The sequence below is a fragment of the Magallana gigas genome, chromosome 9, assembly GCF_963853765.1.
Source record: "Magallana gigas chromosome 9, xbMagGiga1.1, whole genome shotgun sequence".
NCBI classification, from domain to species: domain Eukaryota; kingdom Metazoa; phylum Mollusca; class Bivalvia; order Ostreida; family Ostreidae; genus Magallana; species Magallana gigas.
In genome coordinates this window covers 26,379,404-26,403,846 of record NC_088861.1, presented here as the reverse complement: position 1 = coordinate 26,403,846, position 24,443 = coordinate 26,379,404, and the positions used below count along the sequence as shown (strand labels likewise).

At 33.1% G+C, this 24,443-nt stretch overlaps 1 protein-coding gene across 4 annotated transcripts; it reads left to right on the top strand.

Moving 5' to 3' along the window:
• The first annotated feature begins 771 nt into the window (after positions 1-771).
• Positions 772-22,622, top strand: LOC105333730 (parathyroid hormone/parathyroid hormone-related peptide receptor). Of its 4 annotated transcripts, XM_034475130.2 has the most exons (14): positions 772-1,011; positions 6,100-6,157; positions 7,303-7,414; positions 12,277-12,387; positions 12,920-13,038; positions 13,529-13,629; positions 14,708-14,861; positions 16,134-16,290; positions 18,755-18,815; positions 19,339-19,411; positions 19,647-19,732; positions 21,013-21,151; positions 21,916-21,957; positions 22,299-22,622. In XM_034475130.2, the coding sequence occupies exons 1-14, from the start codon at positions 986-988 to the stop codon at positions 22,392-22,394; spliced, it is 1,335 nt and encodes a 444-aa protein (XP_034331021.2). In that variant the 5' UTR covers positions 772-985; the 3' UTR covers positions 22,395-22,622. The 4 variants fall into 4 exon arrangements, with proteins under 4 accessions (XP_034331021.2, XP_011435173.3, XP_065927317.1 ...); XM_011436871.4 differs by lacking the exon at positions 6,100-6,157; XM_066071245.1 differs by lacking the exons at positions 772-1,011; positions 6,100-6,157 and adding an exon at positions 7,108-7,216 and having other exon boundaries at positions 12,277-12,400.
• Positions 22,623-24,443: the final 1,821 nt, after the last annotated feature.

The window sequence follows — 24,443 nt, the reverse complement described above, 5'->3', positions numbered from 1 at the left end:
AAAGATGCATAATCAAGATTTGGCCTTGAACACCCCCAAAAAAAAGAAAAAAGAAAAAAAACTCAAGAGGAAAGTTTTAAGTTTGGATGGTGTAGATGATAAAAATTGATGGAAAAGGCGACTTGCCCCACCCGAAACTTTATGTTTGGCATTCTTCGTCTTAAAATTGTTAAAAGAAGTCGGTCTTTCAGTTATGTGGAAAAAAAATTTTGTTTCCAAACTGGTTAATGTACGCACAGCTGCAGAAATCGTATGACTTGAATCTCCTTAATCATTTATATTTAATGACTTTCTTCTGCAGTAGCGTAGCTTAATTTTGAGAATGTTAACGGTTTACATAGATAAGCTTAACTGATGGTACCAAAATTTGCATGCAATTTATGGTTAATACAGATATCAACCAGCTGTGGTAAAATTGTTTTTAAAAATTGAATGAAGGAATATAGGTCGTGTAACCTGGGTGTGAGAGGTGATTAGGCACTTTCAAGAACTGTTTTCACCTACGGACAGGTTAAGTCCCCCAATATTGCCTGAGAGAGAGAGAGAGAGAGAGTAAGAGAGAAAGGGAGAGAGAAATAAAGAGGAGAGAGAGAGAGACGAACTATAGTAACAAGAAATATGCTTTTCTCTGTAATAAAAAAATTCACATCTTCATCATGTTTTTGCATTACAATGTAACAATAGGATAGAGAAATGGCTATGGTATTCAAAACAAATAACAATTCCAATACCGATGGTGACCGACCTCTCGGCGCAAGACTAAATACATTCCGGGCATCGATGAAAAAGTATTGGAAATATTTCACGTGCTCTGTGTAGGCACGGCTATGCTTATAATTGATGAAATTCTACAGGAAAGCTATGTTGTCAAATCTTGTTTAAACAGAGCACAGCTCATACGGTCGTTTAATTTTTCCAACATCTTAAATGAATTTGATTTGGATAGCGGTGGTGGTGGTATTCAGCAATTTTATAATTTCATCAGATGGAAGAGGATGCTTCGTCGATCCAGTAAGTTTCTTATAAACTCACGTATGTTCGGATGCAAAAAAAAATTGAATTTCCTTTATTTGAAGCTTGTGTTATTTGAAGTTGTTAAATAATTAATTCTAATGAAAGTATAATATATTTTAAACACAGTCGCAGAGGAAATACATCATAACTTTGAATGTTTCGACTGTTAGAGTCACAATATCTAAGGCGTACATGTACCAAACGATTTATTCTTTAAAGAAAAATTACCTGTATTTCATTGACACCTTTCCACGTTAACCCCCCCCCCCCTTCCCCCACTTCCCCCTAACCGAGTATTTAAGATTGCGTTCCATAGCGTCTTTTTGACTACAGTTTTAATTGAACTTATTTTAGAGTTTTTCAAAATGTTACAGAAACACTTTGTATTCTTAGTTGTTACACTGCAATGTGTTTTTGATATTCAGTTTGACGAGTCGCTAAGGTAACCTTTTGTTTGCCTTAATATTCATTTATTAAATCATCAATATGCATTGAATCTTTGGACATGATGTCTGTAAATAATTATGGCAACAGTGAGACACTACTGCAAAATGGGCTCAATTTCTTAAACAATAAATCATTACTCTTTAGTCGGCAACTTCACTTTTTTTTACCTATAGCTAACAGTTTAAAACCAATGTGTTTATTTCGAAAAACTGTTTTGTTTTTAGCTTCATTTCAAAATATTTTAACTAGGTAGACAAACTGTACGATGTTGATTGCAACTGCTAATATTCATATATACATGTATTGCATCAAATAAGAATAAAAGTTTTAAAAGAAGTAGTAATGTTTTTTAAAAACAAATTATATGTGAGGATTCTGCATTGCACAATTTTATTATGTAAAACCCATTTGATATCGCAATACATGTAAAACGCATGGGATACGAATAGTAAACAAGCGTCATTAGTTTTAATTAAGAAATAAGTCAACCAAATGGAAGTTAAAGAAAGCTGAGGTAAAGCTGAGGTAAAGTTAATTTGGTTGCAGCTATAAATCTCGTTCTTTTTGTATATGTTTCGTTCTGTGTGATTTTTTGTAAGGGTGAAGGGGGGGGGGTGTTTTTAGTAATACTCATTGGTATTATTTCCCTTTATGGTCTCCAGGTGATTCTTTTATCTAACCATAACCACCAAAATAGTCTAAGGGTTTTTTTCAATTTATCATTTATGAGTGCCTCCCGTGGTTGGTTCTGACATTTATATTACCGATCTGATTCCTCTACTCCCCGTCCAATTAAATATCAGTCAATTCTAATTATTAAATCATCAAAAACAGTTGTGTACAAATTGTTTTCCAGATTAAAAAATATAACACAATATTAACTCTTTGGGCAGCTATTTATCTGATAATTTAAGGCATGTGTCACAGCGTTAGGATCTGACTTGCTAAGCATGCAGTGCGCACAGGCGAGAAACGTCTAAACATTGTGACAACATAATGATTGATTGACGGTCGTACACGTGCGTCTATAAAGTGCAAAAACAAAAAAGTGATCATGTTCTGTGAGCAAACTAAATGGGAAAACCCGATACAATAAAAAAAATCTTCACAAAAACTGAATCATATCTATGTACAATTGTAAAATCATGTAAATGAAATTCCGAATGGTAAATTATTGAAAATCATATTGAGATAGGCTTTCTTTTAGAAATTGCCACTTGTGCAAGAATTGGTGGAAACAAACGGTATTTATCGAATCATATTTTAAAAGTTTTAAACTGTCAGTACAAATCTTCATTGTGCATGTAGTTGCGATGATAGATTTGCGGAAAACAATTTTGCTCAAATGAGGAACATTTGTCATTGCATCTGAATCTTTCATCAAACGTTCAAGTGATAGTTGTTGCTTTCCTTGTATTGGATGAACATTTATCGGTATAATAATCATCATTAAATGCACACTCAAAGTAGAGACTGATAGCACAGCAATTTCCAATTACAAAGTAACATCTTGAAACTAAAATCTAAATTTGATTAATTTTTCAAATATACATAATATTGTATACTGAAAAAAAAAAAACTTCTATTAGCGACAACTTTATTTTGCGATCAACCGAAGTCAAAGTGGTTTGCGGCCACTAATTTTTGCGACCAAGATGTAGATTATCCTACAACGAATACACGAGATGCTTTGATGACTGGTTCGCGCCGAGAAATATTTTAATTTGGCTTATACCCCCGCTAATCTCGCAGAAATTTCTCGCACGCGAATAAAAGTTGGTTTACAGTATAATGAATTTCGAGTTAAGAGAGCGTCTTGATTCATTGTTAAGGAACTCATATTAAGGTCCACTAATAATATGGCGACAAAGCGTCTTGATTCATTGTTAAGGAACTCATATTATAAGTCCACTAATAATATGGCGACAAAAGGTGTTTTATTAAAATTGATTAAGGATGTTTAAAATGTCTAATGACCCAAAGTCGTACTTATAGTATAGAAATCTTTAAGAAGTTTAATGCCGGCAAAATATGCATGCATGTAGATGTTCCGATTTTATACAAGTCATGTTTAAAATGCACGATAGCTTAATTCATCCTTTATGTTTACGTAATTTGTGTTGCATTCCGTAATAGATCGTGTCTTTGGCGGTATACGTTACAAGCATAAAATGTCACTGCTAAATAATTAATGTTGTCCACGCATACAATGCAGACGCAGGTTTTTTTTCACCCTTTTTCTAACGTCACCTTATATTCATTACAGAAAAAGTAGGCGTCAACGTTCTGATCATGATTATGCAATTAATGCAACCTTAATATTAATAATACGACATAAACAGCAAATTATTCGAGAGGTCATGGCCACCTTAGTCGAAAATTCGAATGGTGTTTTAAGTAAACAAAATATATATCAATTTATTTATCAACAGCAAAATATGCCGGTAGGTGATGGTAAACCGTTCAATATCGGTCATTTTACTAATTGTTTATGGTGAGAAACATGAGTTTAGATGTAATTCTTCATGATGAATATCGAGCAAAGTGTTTTAATATATTAAAAACAAATATTTGTGTTAGAAGTATTTTGAACTTTGATGTCATCTGCATTTTTGGTAGCTTTGTCATTACAAAATTTTTATGTACAGAAAGGTCCTCAAGAATTGCCAAAATTTGAACAGTGCCGGATATTTATGCTAGTGCCTAGGTGGGATATTTGTTCCCGTCTAAGCTCAATAAGCTGCATGTATAGAAAAATTCAAATATGCCATAAATAAATACCTCATGTAATCACCTGTCATGTGAGATATTTACCTTTCAAAAATGAATTCCTTCAGGAAAATAATTTCCCCCAGAGGAAAAACAATATTCCTATTTGAAATTTTCTATCGGAATACAAGAACTCCCTAGAGGTCTTTAAATTCCTATACGATTTGCTAAAATCCGAAAAGAAATCTTAATTTCCTATTGGAAACCTACCTGTCTAAATCAAATTCCTAAAAGGAAATACCTTTCTCCTAAATAAGATATATATCCTACAGGATTTTTAAAATTCCATAGGATTGCAAATATGTCCTGAAGGAGAATCATTTCTCCTATGGGAATTATTATTGTCCTAAGGATTATTAATTCTTAAAGGTAAATATCTCACCTGTCAGGTGATATATCTCACCTGTCAGGTAAAACACACTAAAAACAAAAGGGGGTATAAACTATCTAGACAATGGTATGTATAGATTTTCCTAAAACTGCATCTTAAAAGGGTGCAAAAATGACACCTTGGCACTGGCATAAACATCCAGCACAATGTTCCTGTTTTCTTGTCAACTTTTATAGCAGTTGACAAATGACTGCATAATTATAAAATATTCATATCCTCTAAGTATGTATCTATCTATCTCTTGCGAAAATTGCTTGTCATTTATATATCAATAACAAGACAAATATCTTCGCGATTCAAAGAACGACCCAGCTGCCGGCGTAAGAACATGCCGTATATCCGGGTTTTTTCGCGTGTTACAAAATTTGCGAATATGGGGAAAATCTGCTTCATATTAAATTTGCGTAAGTTATTTTTTGCGATTTTAAGCGTTTCTTATAAAAAGGATACAGGATATAAATTCTACGCATTCAATTCTTGGTGATTTAAAAGAGATCGCGAAAATAGCGAAAATTTGATCATTGCGAAAATTACCGGGTATACGGAAAGCATTCTTCTAGTTTTTAAAAAACTAGATAACTAAAGAAGCATCGTTTAGATCACGAGCTCAACAGACTTGACTCAGATTACCAAGCAGACTGTATTTACAATGTACAATACCAATCATTACAAAAAACTGCTGTTCCTTTTGTGCAGCGTTTAATCGATATTATTATTCATTTGATATTTTATTACCAATAACTACTTACGTTCTTTTATTAACACTTTTATTGGCTAATTGAGTCAATAAATAAAAATTAGATTTCACAATAGTGCTTTCTTTATAGCTTAATGATTTCCTTCAGGCTTTTCTGGAGGAACATTGGAAGTTTTTCTCTCCACACAAAAACTCCATATGACCATATGGTGTGCCATGATTTTGACCCCCGGACATTTTGCATACTCAAGGGCACTGGAAGGAAATGGGCAAAATTTGTGTCCGTTTTTTTTTTCATTGTATGGAAAACGTGCATTGAAAGTTCTGAATTTACACACACTAATATTCCTTATCACCCGAGGGTGTGTCATGAACTTGACCCAGGGCCAGGTGTGCAATGTCAAAGGTCATTAAGGCACATTCATGATCCAATGTCTTTTTGGCAAGAAAAATAGTGCACTAATTACTTTTTGTTTTTTAAAGTATAAACTGTTTCTTTATCAAGTTTTCAACATCTGATGTACTACACTAAAGAAATTACTGAATAAAAAATGATATTAGCTATATCTTCAATCCTGTATAAAACAAAGGAATTATCGAACAGATCCATCTTCATTTCCTAAACAGTTGTTAAAATTCATGTGAAGAAGCAGCTATGCAAGTACAATTGATATGTTTACATTCCCTTTCATGATAAATTCATATTTTGATCCGATGATGATGGTGATTGTGTAAAGATTTTATTGCACGAGGTTGATGTTTTACATTTCTGAAATGACAGACACAGACCAAATGTGGCACCAGAGGACGGAGAGAGTATAAAGCACAGGAAATCGAAGGTGATACTTTTCTGTCCATGATCAATCCAAATTGCTGGGTCCTTCTATCTGATTTAATGTCTGGTCCACATGCCGTGACAGGTTGTGACAAAACATCCATGGAATAAAAGCTATGTGTTCAACGGAAGCATTCAGAAAATCTCTGCCATTGTCAGGATTCAGCTGTTCATGTTGGTTTGGCTATAGAACACACAATATTACTAAATTAAAAAATGGTTTAGTATAAAAATGGTCAATGAACTTCGAGTCAAACTCCATGTGGTGACATTTAAAGAAAATTTTTGCGTGAATTTCCATCTTATTAAGCATTGTATTTGCTGAGCACATTAGGTTTAACTTATATGTTTTAAACCAATGTTTGATTACATATATAGCCAATAATGAAGTATTCAAATCAATAATGGACGTTGCTAAGAAAGCGTTGATATTTAGGTTCATTGCTCGAACGGCAATTAGAGTGCTATTGTCATTCTGTTCCAAGAATCTATGCCGCTAAATTGAATGAGGAGCCAAAATATAGAATACTATCAATGTGTGAAAATAAATAACACAAATTGAGGGATCAGTTTAATGAAATCCCATTTAGTTATCAATCTCCTAACAAAATCTTGCGATGGGATGTCAGGTTCGGTTTCCGGTAAGATGCGTCTGTATTGAAAACCACTGAAAATGAAAGTAAAAAAGCATTCGGTGTATAACTTCTTTCCCTAAAATGGTACTCGATTATTTAACAGTTTCTTGTAATTTGCAAACACAAAAATTAACTGCCACAAATATGTATAAACATCCTGCTAGAATGTTTTGTTAGACCACACTTCTTTATTATACAACGTACATGCACTTCTTATTCATTATACGCTTACGAATAAATGGACTAGATACAAATGCGATTATGAGTGATCGCTGTAACATTGTTTTACAAAACTGTTCTGCATGTCGTGAAAAAAAACCCATAAGTTACACCTGTTGACATTTATAACCAATCAGCCGAGAGCAATTTAACATGTTTTCATGACCACGCCATCCTTAGAAATGAAAACATAGTGACAGGATATTGAAGTATTTCTTAAACAAAAAACCGAAATTGAAAATAGAAAACGAAAAAGTTTCTAAAAAGAAATCATTGTCTGTTGAATTTCTTTTAGAAAATCCAAGTTGTGAGAATTCCTAATGAACAACAATGGATTTTGTTAAGGGAGGCCAAACGAAATTGCACCTACGACCAGCTAACAAAATGGACCAACACGTCACACAAAGGTAGGTTTGTGTTTTCTTTATATTTTGACAATGAGCAAGCATAGTTAGGTGCATGCATATACTGGCTAATTGTTCAAGGTTGACAAGATTCATGGTTTTTTTTTCATTATTTTTTTAAAGCGGGAATAACAATATAAGGAATAGTTTTTGAATATATAAATTTAAGCTGGTCCATGATTATATACAGATTTTTTTCCTCTGACTTGATAGTGCCCTCGAGACAGAAATACAATCATGCACTGTTGAAAATTGATAATGAAGTCTATAAACGTTTGTCTAAGGGATCTGAATGTTTTGAAAATGACGCACGTACAAAACTAATAGTGTCCCTTCTATATAATAAATGTCTTTAGTATACAATCCTATATATACAATTTTCACTGTACAAATTAACTGTACGAATATTGATTTAATTTCTCTACACAAAATGGGTTTATTTATATGGATGAAGATATTTATGGAACCCTTAATCGAAATTTGATGCGCTAAGTAGCCAACAACTTTCAACAGGAAACGGACAAACTTTATATTTAATACATTTGCCTGTTTAATATGGAGGGTAATCGTGTTCAAAAATCCAGACATGTAAACTTGTAAATCCGAATATGCAATCGTGTTGATGTGTGAGCCTGAGCATGAATATGTGTAATTCTGATCGTGTAACCTATAAAACTCGGGCATAAACACGTGTAAGATTTGACTCAGTTCCTTCACATGATGCACATTTTGCAACTTTATTGTTTACATTAGTTAATTAAACCTTCAACTTTGCACACTTTCAATCCGTAGCTTCTGCATTTGTAACTTCAGGCTCGGCAATAGCACATCTGACATGATACAAATTGACAAATGTAAAGTCTACAAGTTTGTCGAATTTTGACATGACCTTATATGGAAACAGTGACGTCACTGATAGAAAAAGGCTAGCTACAGGTAAAGGCATGCCGTAATCGCCGGAATAGGGACGGAATAAATAAAAAAAAATATTAGGTAAGCCTATAATCATATTATCTCTGGATAACAACATTTCATAGAGTATTATTTTTCGGAAAATTAAATTATGAGATTGGTGTACATTTAATCAAGAGAATGTATAAAAGATGCGAGTAAAGAATTCGATCGGCTTCAGATATCCTCTTAGAACTGAAAACAATTACATTTAATGACTTTGTTTGAATACACGTGTATAAAGATATATACGCATTTTTATTCATAGGCGTCTGAACCGGGAGGGGGGGGGGGGGGCTAGGGGTGGGACTTAGCCCCCCCCCCCACTTTTTTGCCAAGTTAGACCTAACCATTAGGAACATAGCAACAGGGAGGATTCAACAAACCCCCCCCCCCAACCCTACTTTTTCCTCTCAACAAACAAAATTGTTCCTTAAAAGACCTTAAAGAGAATGAATTATTAATAGTTTATTGAAAATTAGAGTCATAGTAGGTATACTAGCCCCCCCCCCCCCCCCCCCCACCACCACCACCACGGATTAGGAATTTCATGATTTGGGGGGAAAAAATTGGACAGGTAAGATTGGAGTTATTGGTATACCCTCCCCCACGGATTAGAATTTTCATGATGATGGGAATTCTTGTCAATATTTTTCATGATTAGTTTAGCTCCCCCCCCCCCCTTCAATTTGCTTCCGACGCCACTGTTATTAGAGTACATGCAACAAATTGTTAAAGTATAGGCCTCGGCTGAATTAAGAAAATATCTCCAAATGCATCCTTATCGCTACCAAAAAGTTGTGACAAGACCCCCCCCCCCCCCCCACGCGAAAAATTACACGGGGTCCGTCAGCTGAGTTACAAAGTTATCGTGAAATTAAAATGTGTATAAATTATTTTAAGAATTGTTTCTTTGCATTGTCGGCAATATATAGGAAAAAAAGCCTATCATAAAGGTAAAAATTGACATTTTTTTAAAATTATTTTTAGCAATTATTACGGGATTGAGTATGACGTCCTGAATGTCGGTTCAATACAGACTAACTTTGTGAAGTTGGCTGATAAAAATTTTCTGGAGAGCTAGTATAATACAGCTTTACAGCCACTTGTGAGCTAGCTGCAGGTCTGTAGCTCCCTGTTTAAAAATACAGATGGACGATCTTTGAGCTACACTGCCTCCCATAGTAAAACTTCAATTTACGGCGCACAAAAAATATGCGCTAGTTAGGGTCTTCCGTTTCCAACGGAAGACCCTCTTGTTTTTCTTCGGTTTCTTTTTATTATTATTTTATTTTTTATTTTTTTTCTGACTCCTTCTCGGCTTTATATCTCAAAAAGTTTTCATCCGATTTCAATGAAATTTTCAGAGCTTTTGTAAACCTACCGTGCCTCAAAGATGTTAAAGTTTAAGCATTTACGTCACTTCCGCTCAAATTTGGCGGCCATTTTTTAATTTAAAAAAAGTGATTTTGTCCGGAAGAGATCTCCGTTAACTTTAAAGATATCGCTTTGAATTTTTTACTGATGATAGATGTATCAATTCTATAATGTACTGGGGGGTTTAAAATTTTGTTCATCAATTTTGCTCAAAACCGGAAGCAGTTCCAATTTTTGGAAATTTTCATTTTTTTGAACAAAATAAGACAATACTACAGTCTTATAGAACTTGCCATGGTGAATTCAAATCTGAAATATGTTTGAAAATCAAACAAAGCATTACAGAGATATCGGGGTTTAAAAATTGATTTTTCCGGAAATTTTGATTCCGCGTCCTTGGTTTAAAAAATAGCGTAATGTTCAAAGTAAAATTAATTCGTACCAAAAATAATTGTTAAGTCGTGCTTGAACACATTCGGATTTTTTTTGTCAAGTCGTTCTTGAAATCAGAAAGGTTTTTGTTAATTCATACTTAAAATCATTCGGATTTTGTTAAGTCGTACCAGGAATAATTCGATTTTTTCATCTTTTTGTTTTAGTTACTCTTGTTGTTGATTTAAGAGCTCTGCTTCTTACAGGAACTTCCTGCTTTACTTCCGACATTACCGGAAGACCCACTCGTTGCTTTGCAACGAGCTTTGCTCTAGTTTTTTTAAATTATTATTGAAGATTGTGTTATTATTTATCTTTCACTTACACAACAACCAAAAGTATAAATACACGTAAAGTAACATAAATTTTTCCGCGAATTTTACCAAATCATTGCAGGTCGTTTATTCTAACTAATTCAGAAAAATAACAAGAGTAAAAATGTGGTACTCTATATGCAATGTCTTTGCCCAAAAATGACTAAATTCAACAGCGGATATTTTTATAAATTATCAGAAATCAAAATCCTAGCAATTTGCATACTTCTGATATATACGTATAAATGATCTGCAAAAGAACAACTTCCTATCTTGAAAACTGTTCGAGGAGTTATTGGTACAATAAGGGTACCTTTTTGACAGCCACTCGCCCGTCTGCAATTTTAACTATTTCAATAATCGGAAACCCGGTTAAAATTTCACTCTTAGAATTCAGAAGCAATGGAGTTACATGGGACCTCACGGCGGTCTTCGAACCCCATGCTGCTCAAAATATATTTACCCCCTTAGGAAATTTCTTGATCCGTCTCATTTCTAGAAAAGAGTACGCATTTACTTATATTCCAGTTTAAATTACATGTCAATTTTTTAGAGATATAAGATATTAGGCATTTCCTTTTATAATACCATAAGAATTATATTACGGAAATTAGCGCATTCGTCACATCGGCAACGATTTTTTTTCTACATGAACCTCTTCCTGTTTGGTCCAGTTTCAATCATACCTCAATTTTTTTTTCTAAAAATAATACCGGTGTTTTCGATAGAAAAGGTGTCGTTCATTAATAGCTTATTGCAACAGTTTAGCTGAATATTATGTTTATTTTTCGTTCATTCCGGTCCGGCCGTTACGGCATGCCTTTTCCCGCAGCAAGGCAGTTGCCATATAAGGTCATGTCAAAATTCGACAAACTTGTAGACTTTACATTTGTCAATTTGTATCATGTCAGATGTGCTATTGCCGAGCCTGAAGTTACAGACGCAGAAACTACGGATTGAAAGTGTGCAAAGTTGAAGGTTTAATTACCTAATGTAAACAATAAAGTTGCAAAATGTGCATCATGCGAAGGAACTGAGTCAAATCTTACATGTGTTTATGCCCGAGTTTTATAGGTTACACGATCAGAATTACACATATTCATGCTCAGGCTCACACATAAACACGATTACATATTCGGATTAAGAAGTTTACATGTCTGGATTTTTGAACACGATTACCCTCCATAGTTTAACGGACATTTGCTTATACTGTACTGTTAAGAATCGCCGGAAATTATTTGTATCAATTTGTCTGTTTTAACAGAGAGTTGATTTTATTGTACAATTAAGAATCGCTTGAGATTGTCCATAATACATCTCAAACCAATCTTATTTCCAGGAACAAATACTAATTATTCAGACATTTTATCATAGGTTTGCTATTATACAGTTGTATAACTGTTCTAGACCTGTGTCCTGCCTTCGTATTTTTGCATATTGACATCACAATTCAAATACTACTCATATTAACTTGCATTTTAAATTTATGTATTTAAACGTTAGCGAACCAATATTTTACGAAAACAGGGGAGAACACGTTTTTTTTTTTATTTTCCGGTCAACACCGTAAAATTAACAAGAAGTAGGGAGTTTTGGATCGAATACCTTTGTAATAGCGTTTGTTTCCCGGAAAGAAATTTTCTAGACATATAAAATAACATTCTTGTTTATCTATTGAAAGTTTAATATTAAAATGTTTCGTGCAGCAGAACCATATTTTGGTCTATATTTACACTTGAAGGGGGAAAAGATTTTTCAGTTTTTTTAATTGAAATAATATTTTATGATTAGGCTTGATGTGTGATTCTACGTTTGATGACGTCATGTGCTGGCCACCGACGGCTGCAGGGACAACCGCTGCGCAGTATTGTCCTAGTTACATCAGTAATTTCAACGTTACAGGTAATATTCAAAGGTATAACAGAAACAAAAGTTACCGTCAGGTAAAGGTAGACAAGCATTTATGCATGCCTGTTTACAACTTTATGCTTGCATATGAAGAAAAGATGAACTCATTCGAAATTACGTCGAACACCCTTTTTTGTTAATTAGAAATACTTTTGCTCTTTGTGAAAAAGCAGCTATCAACTTTTTTCCTCATCAATATAATATACAAACAAAATCAGATATACCATGCTTGCCTTTTCCCATTCATCTGTACAAACATATTCGCTGCATATACTAAAAACGTTCACATCACGTTATTATGTACTGATATATGTACTGATCTCAGTCGGAACTTTTCGCGTCCTTGATTATGTATCATGTTCACATGCTTGGTTTCGGCGAATGAAACACAGCTTTTATTTTTTAATTAAGTATTCTGGTTGATGGTCAGCATCATTAATCATTGCGATTGTGTTAAACACTTTGATATACTCATTTTTATACGATAATGCTGCTGTTTGGTTTCGCTTTTGTACATGTATACTAGGTCGAGCAACCCGACATTGTCGCAAGGATGGTACATGGTACAAACATCCGGATATCAATGTAACTGGATGGACCAATTTCACTGGGTGTCTAAACAGACCAAAAGGGAACCTCTTAAAGGTTATTACTATAAATGATTTTCTGTCAATTCAGTAACTTAAATCTCACGTCGAGGTCTATAAAACAAACCCTCGAATATGCTTGTTTCAAGTTACCCTGTCGATCCATTTTGTCAATATTTTCATGATGTATTTTCATCAATTATTACTTATAACACTTAAAAATATTTAACTAAAACTTGGTAAATATTGTTGGAATGTTTTTTACTCACAAAATATGTTTATAATGTGATGTTTCCATTTCTGCAATGAATCAAATCTTTCCTGACAACAGAAACTATAACACTTTTTATTTGGCCTTAAATTTCATATGTTTTGGATGGTGCAATTAAAAACAAAATTTTCCCACAAATTATTCAAGATTTCAGGTGTCGACTGCCAAGTATTCTTTTCAGTAGATACATGTATTACATGTACATGTTTATGTAAATAAAAAAAAAATCTAGACATATGTTTACAACGTTATACATTTCTTACATGATTTTTGATAGACGTTTACGCATCTTGAAATCATCTATGGAATAGTAACAACTGGGTATTGTCTGTCCTTTGGATGTTTGTCGATAGCAGTTGCCATTATGCTGATTTTCAGGTATGATCAGATTGAACTATAGCAACTGAAGCTGGTTGTTTTTAATTTTCCTCTTCTAGCAAAATCTAACTAATGATAATGTAATAATTCTGCTGCATGAAACTAAAAGTAAATTAATCCATTTCATTCCATAGAATAGTTGCGTTCATCTAACGGGATATTTATAAGTCCCCTACCGGTTTCACCGGAGGGGGCTATAGCTTTACTCTGCGTCCGTCAGTCCGTCTGTCTGTCTGTCCGTCTGTTTGTCCCACTTCAGTTTTCCACACTTTTTTTCTTTATGCGTCTAAAGAATAATATAAAATTTGCTAAACAGCTTCAAAATGTAAAACTACAGATCAAGTTTACACTTTTATAGCGTCTGGTTGACATATTTTCGAGAAAATTAATTTTTATATTCCATTTTTTTAATGTTCGGATTCGTCATCGGGTTCGGTGTGCATTAAATAAACGAGGAAAATATGTAGTAAGGTATAATATTGTGCATTACTTGTACCATTCCTTTTATTGTTTCTATCAAACAAATAAGTCTTGTAAAATAGAATCAATCATTGTTTTGGAAATTTAATCCACAGGGTTTTTTGTATTATTTCAATCGGGTTCGTTATCGGGTTGGTCTGTTAATTCGGGGTACAGAAAACTGTAAAAAAAAAATGGTATTCTGCATAACAGTGCATTGTTTTCACAAATTTCTACCAGCAAATACTTAAACGACTTGGCGACATTACAGGAGATAAAATAAAGTGTATTATTTTACCCATTTTTTGTTTAATTTCTATATCAACAATTTAGTTTGAATTTCCTCTGTTCTTTTATCTCTGATTAAAACATAACATCTCGTTTATAAATGTATGCTTCGAAGCTTTCATAGAATAATACAAACCGGTAGGGGACGCTTATGCAATACTCTCAGAATGCTTGCTCTTCTGGGTTTCATATGGTATGTCATAGGACGCTTTTATTTTCAGTGGGTTTTATAAATATTTCAGTCGCAATTGAGGTCAGAACTCTCTGACATACCAACAAAAGTCTAAATTACTATAAGAATTTGCAAACATGAAATTCAATATAATTGTAGAAAACTTCGATGCCCAAGAAATACCATTCACTTAAACATGTTCCTCTGCTTTATGCTGCGGGCTATCATCTGTTTTGTCAAAGACTTATACACAGTTCCGGAAGGCCGGTCACATGTGGAGGGCGGAACAGCTAAACTTTCAACTGTTGGAACGGTAGTTCAATTTAATCTATAAAATTGTTTTCAATATTTTCTGATATCACACCATGTGTACCCCAATATGTGGGATGTATACTATGTTTTACAAGGAGTGTGTATTCTTAAAGCAGCAAAAATGATGCCACACGTCGAATTTTGGTTTATTTTTAACTAGTGAATTAACTAGTATTTCACAAGTAAAAATGTGCTTCTGAAAGCAGACATTCATTTCGGAATACATGTATATGGTCACATTTGATTCCGTTGTTCACGTTCTAGTTTTGATAAACATGTTGTACAAAGAGGGTATACTTTCAAAATTCTTAAGGAGATCATCGATTTTCTAAGTGTATATTATATTTTTTAACAAACTAAAAGCATTTGGTATTCTATTCAAGATGAGAAAGAGAATAAATAGATGGCAGTGATGAATATTCTGAAAATTTTTTTATGGTTTAGTTTTAAAGCTATTGTAAATCATTCAATTAAAATAACTCTGACGTTGACTGTACGCAGAGCTACGTCATGTATGTGTTCAATTTGTTTACTTGCTGCGACAAACACTGTACACTGCCCTTCTGACACTGTGAAACAGAAGAGGTAATTAAAAGTACAAGTTCACATGGTACCATTATATGAAAAAGATCAAGAGAACAAGTTTATAAGCTTTTTTAGTGTAAGTTATCTTCTTCAATTGGTAGCTAGGTTAAAGCATGTCAAAATATGTGAAAAGTAATAGCATATGCTATCAACGAAAAATATGAAAAAACTGAGGACCACAAACCAACCAATATAATAAAAGTAGATTTAAATACGCCTTGATGTTCCTATAACTTAAACATATTATTCAACTTAATTATCAGGTAATATTAGATTATTCTGAAACAACATCCCCCTTTTCTACTTAAACTGATACAACGATTCATCATATATGATGCCAAACCTAAATTATATGCAAATATTTTTTGTTCTTCATATTTTTATTTATTAGAGAGGTACAAACTAAAATATAAAGTTACTGCGTTGTCCGTGAAAGAGATTGTAAACTCTTTGGGTTTTTTTTAAATCCAACTTATTGGTAAACATTGATTAGGAACGTTCTTTTTTTTTTACAATGTACATTTTGTCAAGGACTTCGATTTTAAATGCAATTAAACGAGCACTTGAAACGTACAATAAATTGCATTTAAAGATCGATATCAAACTGCATTATCACCATAATCTAAAAAAAATCTCACCAAAGCCCATTACTTTGATGACTTAGAAAAGGGTTTATGTTTTGTTTCAGACATGGCCTTGCAAATTAGTCCATTCAGTGTTTAATTACGCCATTCTCGCAAGCTACACCTGGATCTTTGTAGAGGGAGCCTACTTACATTCATTGATTTTTAAGACCATGACGGAGTCCAAGAAATTTCATCGATATTTGATTGTGTTTGGATGGGGTAAGTTACAGAAAAATGAAACCAATGTTTCACCCTCAACAAATTATACAACAAAAGACCCATTAACAGATTAAGCAAAATTTTGTGGCAAACGTGTGTCTCTGCAATTACCATGGGGTTGATTTTGTATAAGCCGAGGACAAAAATCCAACGAACTCAAAAAACAAGACCCCCTAATTGCCACAGAACAAAGTTATATATAATAGGGAAATAAATATCCAATTTTTGTAGTTCTTTTTATCTTAATGGAATCAATGGTACTTAATATTTTGCAAACATCCCTTGATACTGGAATCTTCATCAAGAACAGTCATCTTATTTTTCTTAGCTTAGGATAGCAAACGAGATTTAATCATTTGATTTGTTATCTACTTCCACTGGGTCAATAGTCCCCCACAACGGGTTAATGTAAAGATCACAAAAACCCCAAAACGATAACAAAAGTTATTGAAGTTTTCAACCACTCTTTAATATACTTTCAATAATTATGCATAAAATTGTTTTTGCTTCGAAGCCAGTAATTTGAAGAACAAATTATTTGCTTTTATTATATCAACAGAATTCTAATCCAAAAACAGAGATACCTTACTTTTGTAACAAGATTGCTTTTTTTTTAGCAAGATTGCGTAACATTTGGTAATACATTTACGTTTATTACGAAAATATACAACATAAACATAAATTTATTAGATGCATTATCCTAAGCCAAAGCAACAATATTGACACAAAAGTACTCACGTACGCGAAGATCAGTGACATGTTTGTCTAGAGGTGCACCAATAATACTTTTTGTAACACTCTTGCAAAAGTAAACATGTTATTTCCCATATGGAACGTATTTTTAATGTTCCTGTTTCTAAATCCATCCTAATTAGGACTCCGCTCTGCGGGTGCCCTATAGTGATCAGTCTGTCCGTCCATATTTCTTTCCGTCCATCTGAGATCACTTGTCCGGAGCATATCTTTTCCCCCTTGGCCCAATCTGGCTCATACTTCACCCACAAAATGCATTTAGGTTAAGAATATGCAGTGACCTTGAACCATGATTCTAAGTCTAAGGTTAAGGTCATGACAGTATTATATATTAAATCCAGGGCATAGTTTCTCTCTCCCTGGATAAATCTGGCTCATAATTTACTCACAGAGTATCTTTGGTTAGAGGTTAGAAGGTGTGCAATAACCTTGAATGAAGTTTGTAGGTCACGGTCATATCAGACCATGCAAAAATCTTTTTTTCAGAACACTAAGCCTTATTTGACTCATAATTCACATAAACAGAGCTTTTGAGTAAAGGTTGTGTTGTGACCTGGAACCAATTTTCAAGGTCAAATTTGAGGGTCCTAATTATATGAAAAATCCTTGTTCGGAGCATATCTTTTCTTCATTTGCTCCAGTCTGGCTCATACATAATGTCTTTTATCAAAGAGTATTTATTAATCTTGAATGATTTTTGTACAAGTGTAAAGATCATATCAAATTTTAAAAAATTCTTTTTTAAAGAGCTTACATAAAATTATACTCTACACATAGTTTTTTCCGGAAAATACTTTACTTTAACAGAGCCTTTTGGTTGAATGGGCGCAGTGATCTTGAACCATGTCAATGTGAAGTCTGTAGCAAATCTCTTTATAATCAGTTTTAGACTAGATAATTTTCATTTGCTTAATCTTGCTCAGATTGAACAAAAATTCGTGTACATGTATGTAAGGGGTAATGAGATTGAATAAGAAGTTCTGTGCCAGCTGAAAATTTTTTAAGTTATAGGTCAAGGTCAAAGCAAAATTCTTTGACATTTCATCTCATAGTCCATTATTCAAGAAGGGCTCCTTGAGATGGTCCCCATCTCAGTGTTTACTAGTTATAGTTCAATTTTGTTCAGTTCAATATTGTTCAGTTTAATGTTGAATATAAGAAATGATCACATATTCAACGACTTATACCTAATTATTAAAAGATAATATTTTTTATCAAGAATGGGAAACGCATTGGACAACATATTTTTATATCATATTTAGTAAAATTGAAGCAATAACTAAGGGGATTCTTCTTAATTTTTCACATTTTACCAATTTTAAACTTTCTTAGAATGTCACCCAATAATCAAAAGTTTTGCGTCAATCAAAAATATCTCTCCCTTGTGTACGACTCTCTAGTCAATTTGACGTCGCTGTGAGCTAGGAGAAATTATCGACGATTAAATGCATCATATAATGTAATATTTAACGCCTCCTGATTGACTGAAAATGTGTGTTATGTTCTAGAATGTGCTTTAAACAAATTGTTACAAGAAAACTTGCCTAATTTGTGAATGATATACATGTACTTTAAACATGTGGTTGTAAGTTGTGATCATAGACTTATTAAGATTCGAGTGAAGTTTTAAAATATAGGGAGTGTGCTACTCTAGAGTCACAATTATGTATTGTAACTATGTTATTTAAACATTGTTCGGAATTTATTTCAGGTTTTCCGGTTTTGTGCATTGTTCCATGGGTAGTTGTTCGAAAAACATTAGAGGACACACTGCAAGTATCTGTAAATTTTCTTAGGAGTTCTTTGACTGGAATTTTAAATAAAGCGTCCATAATCACAAAATGTTATGCTTATGCCTAGTTAACTAACGGTATAATTTGATATGACTGTGTTGCCCTTACGGCAAATATGTTAAGTCTATAAAGGAATAAAGGATCTGAAGGACGCTCAATTGTGAAAAATTCTATACAAAACAGCCTCAAATCGTGTATGTTTTACGGTATTACAAGGATGTTATAACATTTCAAGAGAGGATATCATTAAATCAAAATTTGGTCGCAAGTTTCAAATAATTTGTAAATCACGGTCTAATATCGCTGTAATGATAAAGGGTACTTAGTAAATATAAACATATATTTTAATGACCACATATTTCACTCCTGAAACACATTTCATAAAAACGCCACAAACATTCCAACATTATATTTGCATTATATTTTTAAAATTTTAGCAATAATTGTTTCATAATAGTTTCTATGGAGTGATATCAATTATGCTTTGTTGCATTTTTGTCAGGTGTTGGAGTACGCACAGTCCCGAACACAAATTTGATTGGATAATTCGTGGACCAATCGTAGTATCTGTTGTGGTAGGCAGTTCTTAAGTGTATCTTAATTCTATATTAAAAGGCATGTCTTCTATCAACCATAATATGCGTTCAATAATTGCATTTTATGTATACAATTGGTTATTTATAAAAAAAAATTTTTCAAGGTTGTGCATACGTAAAAAGTGATTTAATATTTACAATCATGAATGCAGTGATATTCTAACTTTACAAGCAAAAGCAGTATATAGTTTGTGTGTGCGATTTTTTTTTGTAGGTAAATTTCATATTCTTCATTAACATTTTACGAACTATATTCAGTAAAGTGAACGATTCAACAAAACACATCCCCCATCGACACAGGTAAAGTGTTTCAACTCTAGCAATGTGTTTCGACTCTCTTTAACTTCTAAGTATCTGGTAGTTGTATCTTCTTATTTTTAGAGTTTGTTTTTTATTCAAGTGTTTGATTTGAATAGTAAGATAATCAATTATTAACTAGAATCAAATGTTGACTTTAAATCATCTTGTTAGTTTACCTGAGCAGAAGGCTCACTTGAGCTTTTTTGATTGACATTTGTCCGTTGTCTGTGGACGATTTTGTCGTAAGCTTTCTACAGTGTTACTTTTACTCGAAACCAATGTGCCAATAGAAAAAAAAACCATAATCGAAAATGTGTTGATATTTTTAAAAAATGATTAATTAAGCCAGAAAGTGAAAACTAAATTTGAAGCATCCCGAGTCAAAGTAAATATAAATAATACCCGGGTAAATGATGGACCACATGGGAAATTAAATTTTTATATAGAGAAAGTGTGCAGAGTTGCAAGACTTTCGTTTCAAGACGATATCTAAATTATCCCTTTAGCTTTTGCATTTACAATTTATACCATCACTCCAAAAGGCCTACAAAGACACCGATTTTTAGGTCAAAGGGTTAAATCGTGTAGATGACAGTTTTATGGAGGAGTAAAAACTATTGTATGTTTAATTTTACAATAGACTTTTATTATATTGCAAACTTTATTTGATATTAATTGTAAATAGAAAAAGTATCTTAGTCGACATCCATGCGTTAGGGTTTGTATACGGTGATTGCGTGGATTATGCATCGCCATGGTGAAAAAAAATCAATAAAAATAAAACAGTTTACGCTCCTGTGTACATGTATAAACATTTATGTTTTACAATGTGGCCGTTTTGAAGGCCAAATCCAATAGAATCATTTTACCAAGAGTTTGGACTTTGGATAGTTGTGTAAAACAGGCCTGTCTCTTTCATTGCTGCGACTCTCTAAAATTTGTCAGGTCATATAGAGAGACAGTTACGCCCTACCGAAATTCTAAGGTCTTGTTAAAATCGTCTTATCTATTTGTTGCATCAAAACATATTTTCAAAAATGACGCTGGTTCCGAGTGAAATATGCATTTACATGTATTGCGCATATATTAGCTCAAAAACTTGACAACACTTGTTGATTTCGAAAACGACCTACAAAAACGAAATTGCCTCTTTCACTTGAATAATTAAACAGAAACTTCCAGTGTAATCCACACATAGATTAGCAGTTGTTTTAACCAAATGAAATTATGACCTTTTGTTTGATAGTAGTGTGCTTTTGTTTTAAATTTTCCCTTTTTAGGCGGATGATTCGCTCTACGTTGATCCTTATACCTTTGTTTGGCGTGTATTACGTGATATCGGTTACAATGCCAGATTGCATGGACGATAGAACGGAAATTGTGTGGCTGTATGTTGAAAGTATTATCAATTCCTTTCAGGTAAGCATTTTTTTAAAAAAATATGGCAGTTTTGTGTCTGGCAATTCAAATCTTAGATTTTCTAATAATTAAAAGTTTCTTCAATGGATAGTATTAAGGTTTTTTTTTTTCAACACAATAGATCCTCTTAGTTTGCTTAACAGAAATAAAGTAAAAGATTGTCTCTGTACAGGTAACTTTATTTGTCATGTTAGTTTCTATTTGCAGAAACTGTCGGATTTCTATTGTCAGATATGATGTACATGTACTTACATGTAGCTGACTGATGTAAATTCTTACATTTCGTTTGAAGTCCACCGAACAAAAACTGCGGTTATAATAGTATTATGCAATTATAGCAGTAAACAACATGTTTATACGCTCAACTATTTGAAAAGTAAATCCAATTGGAATTCATACCTTGACATTTTGCTTGCCGCATTGCCAAATGTCTGTCAACTCTGAAGTTATTATATTAAACAATGTACATTTGATCAACTTTTGAATAATCAAACCAATGTGATTTAAAACTTAATTAGGTTATGGTTCGAGATAATCACTGAATACAGATCCAACTTAAACTATATAGAGAATAAACAATGCCTTTAACCCCCTTATCACTTAAAATATTGATTACACGTTATAATTACGGTTAATCTGGAATAGGCTTACAAATATACATTGTGCTCTTATCTCCCTACTGTAAATTTATTTATTGAATTGCATATGAGATATGTCTGCTCACAGTGTTTATATTGTTGACTGACACATGTTATTTTTTTAAGGGATTTCTGGTTGCAGTCCTGTTCTGTTTTACCAACGCGGAGGTAAAATTATAATTTTTTAAACATAATTTGTGATCTTTGTTCAACATAATCAAAACGTTCGTTTCACATTTTTAGAATTTTTGAAGATTCATCAGGAAGGATTTTAATGTTCTTAGAAGAATTGCTTATCTATGTTTTTATGTTTACGATTCAAACATTGCACACAATTTTTGCTTTTAAAATCTCTTTTTGTATCCAAATCTGAACATTTCGAATAATAATCTCGAATATTTGTATGGCTTCAGATATATTTTTCCCGGTATATTAGTTTCCCGAGACCATTTCTCTCTATCATCTCTCTCAAGATACAACTGTGCATATTATTTCTAAAATTCTAACAGGTAAAAAAAGAAGTTCATAAGGCTCTGGTATCACGCTCATCAAAGAAACTACTTCATGAAGGTGAAAAACTGAACAAAAAACGGAGGTCGAATTAATAAATTGACTTCATAATGATCATTTTTATTTGTACTAACCTTTCATATCAATCCATTTGTTGAGGCACATTTTCAGTATCCACTTTTCATTACGATGCAGCATTACAAATGTATCATTGACACGATAAAATGTTAACTACTTTGTACATTACTTTTTTTATAGGACTATCATTTGAAGTTTTTTGTAGAAATGTTATCTATTCTTGAATAAACACCACTACCATACTACAGGTATATTCGTGTTTTAACTGTGTTTCAAAAACATAACATGTTTAATAGTATGTAAACCCGAAGAAGAGTAATAAATAAAAGAACTGAGGCCTTGTAATATGGAGATCTACACTAATAACGCAAAAGGAACATATACATAAAGGCAGATCATAATATTTTGATCAAAAGGTGTAACAGTATTACCTTTCTTAGACATTGGCCATTTTAAGCTCACTTGAGCTGAAAGCTCAAGTGAGCTTTTCTGATTGTCTTTTTATATTTTCGACATCTTCATGAAATACTGGGTCAATTTCAACCAAACTTGCACAAAGCACCCTTAGGCAATGGGTATTCAAAGTTGTGAAAAATTAAGGACCATGCCTTTTTCAAGGGAGTTATTGAAATTTTTTGAGAATTTTTTAAAAATCGTCATCTCGTGAACCGTTTGGCCAGGAAAGCTGACACTTGTGTGGAATCATCCTCAGGAAGTGTAAATTTTAAGTTCTGAAAATCTTGACCTCCGGGGGTAGGGTGAGGCCACAATGGGGGGATCATTTTTTTTTACATATTTAATTTAATATCTTCTATTCAGAATCTAATCAGCCAGGAAAGCTTAATCTTGTGTGGAAGCATCCACTGGTGTTATAGATTCAAATTTGTGAAAATCACCACCCCCAGGGGTAGGGTGGCGTAACAATTTTGGGTGAATTTCTACATAGGAATATATAAGATTAAGTAAATCTTTTAAAAATTTCTCAGAACCTAATCAGCCAGGTGATTCTTTAAAATTGTTTAGTCTTCGGCCCCTTGACAGTTATTGGGCCTCACAAGCGGTTCAGAGTTTGATGTAGGTTTATATCCCAATCAAAAACAATTGTTTGGATCTTTTTGAGAACTGCAATGCTCAACATGTGTAATGACTATAAAATGATCCAGTTGGAATAGGGACAAATGATAATAAAAAAGAAGAATATCCAGGGGGGGAAGGATCTTCATTTATGCAGGATCTACACTGCCCACGTTGTTTGTATTATGACTCCATTAAGCTGATTTTTTCATATCTATTGTTCCTCAGATGAGCGATATTGGCCTCTTGGTAATGGTTTTTGACTAAACATTCATCGCCGAATTCTTAAATATTGTAACATATTAGTGTTCACACATTGTGTTATAACACTATTTCGATTTTTTATAAAATGTTTTAAACATTGTGTACTGGACATTTTCTATTTACTAGGGGAATTGATCGGCCACAGAACGCAATAAAGGTGATCGTAAGAATTATGAATAAAGAAATGGAAATATGCTAATAACAATTAGCCGAAAATCTAGAAAACAACAAGAGATGTTTGTGAAACACTAATGCCACCCTCCCTTCCTTGGAAACATCCACAAAGAAAATGAATTTAAACTGCAAATATTTGGAATTTTTCCTAGGGGCATACCTCTGTCGAAAATGACCTAGATATTATTAAGAAAAACCTGTATACCAAATTTCATATCAATATGTGCACCCTCTGCGAAAATATGAGCGGAAACTGCATATAACTGGAACGTTTCAACGTACAAGAGCCGAAAATTGCTCGATCGTACCCAATATCGAACCTGACTTAAATATTATCACGATACACGTGTATACTAAATTTCATTTCAATATGTTCTGCGAAGAAAATGAGAGGAAACTGCAAATAACTGGAATTTTTCCACGTCCAAGGGCTATAACTCTGTCGAAAATTGTTCGCTCGTACCAATTATCCAGCTTGAACCTCATATCATCATCATAAACCTGTATACCAAATTTCATTTCAATGTGTATATCCTATGTGAAGAAAATGAGTA

Bases quoted from the DNA above. Each gene is read 5' to 3' on its own strand.
- LOC105333730 (XM_011436871.4), top strand. From the start codon at position 928: ATGAATTTGATTTGGATAGCGGTGGTGGTGGTATTCAGCAATTTTATA. The intron at 13,039-13,528 runs GTTATTACTATA...GATTTTTGATAG, and splicing joins CAAAAGGGAACCTCTTAAAG to ACGTTTACGCATCTTGAAAT. The intron at 16,291-18,754 runs GTAAGTTACAGA...AATTTATTTCAG, and splicing joins TTTGATTGTGTTTGGATGGG to GTTTTCCGGTTTTGTGCATT.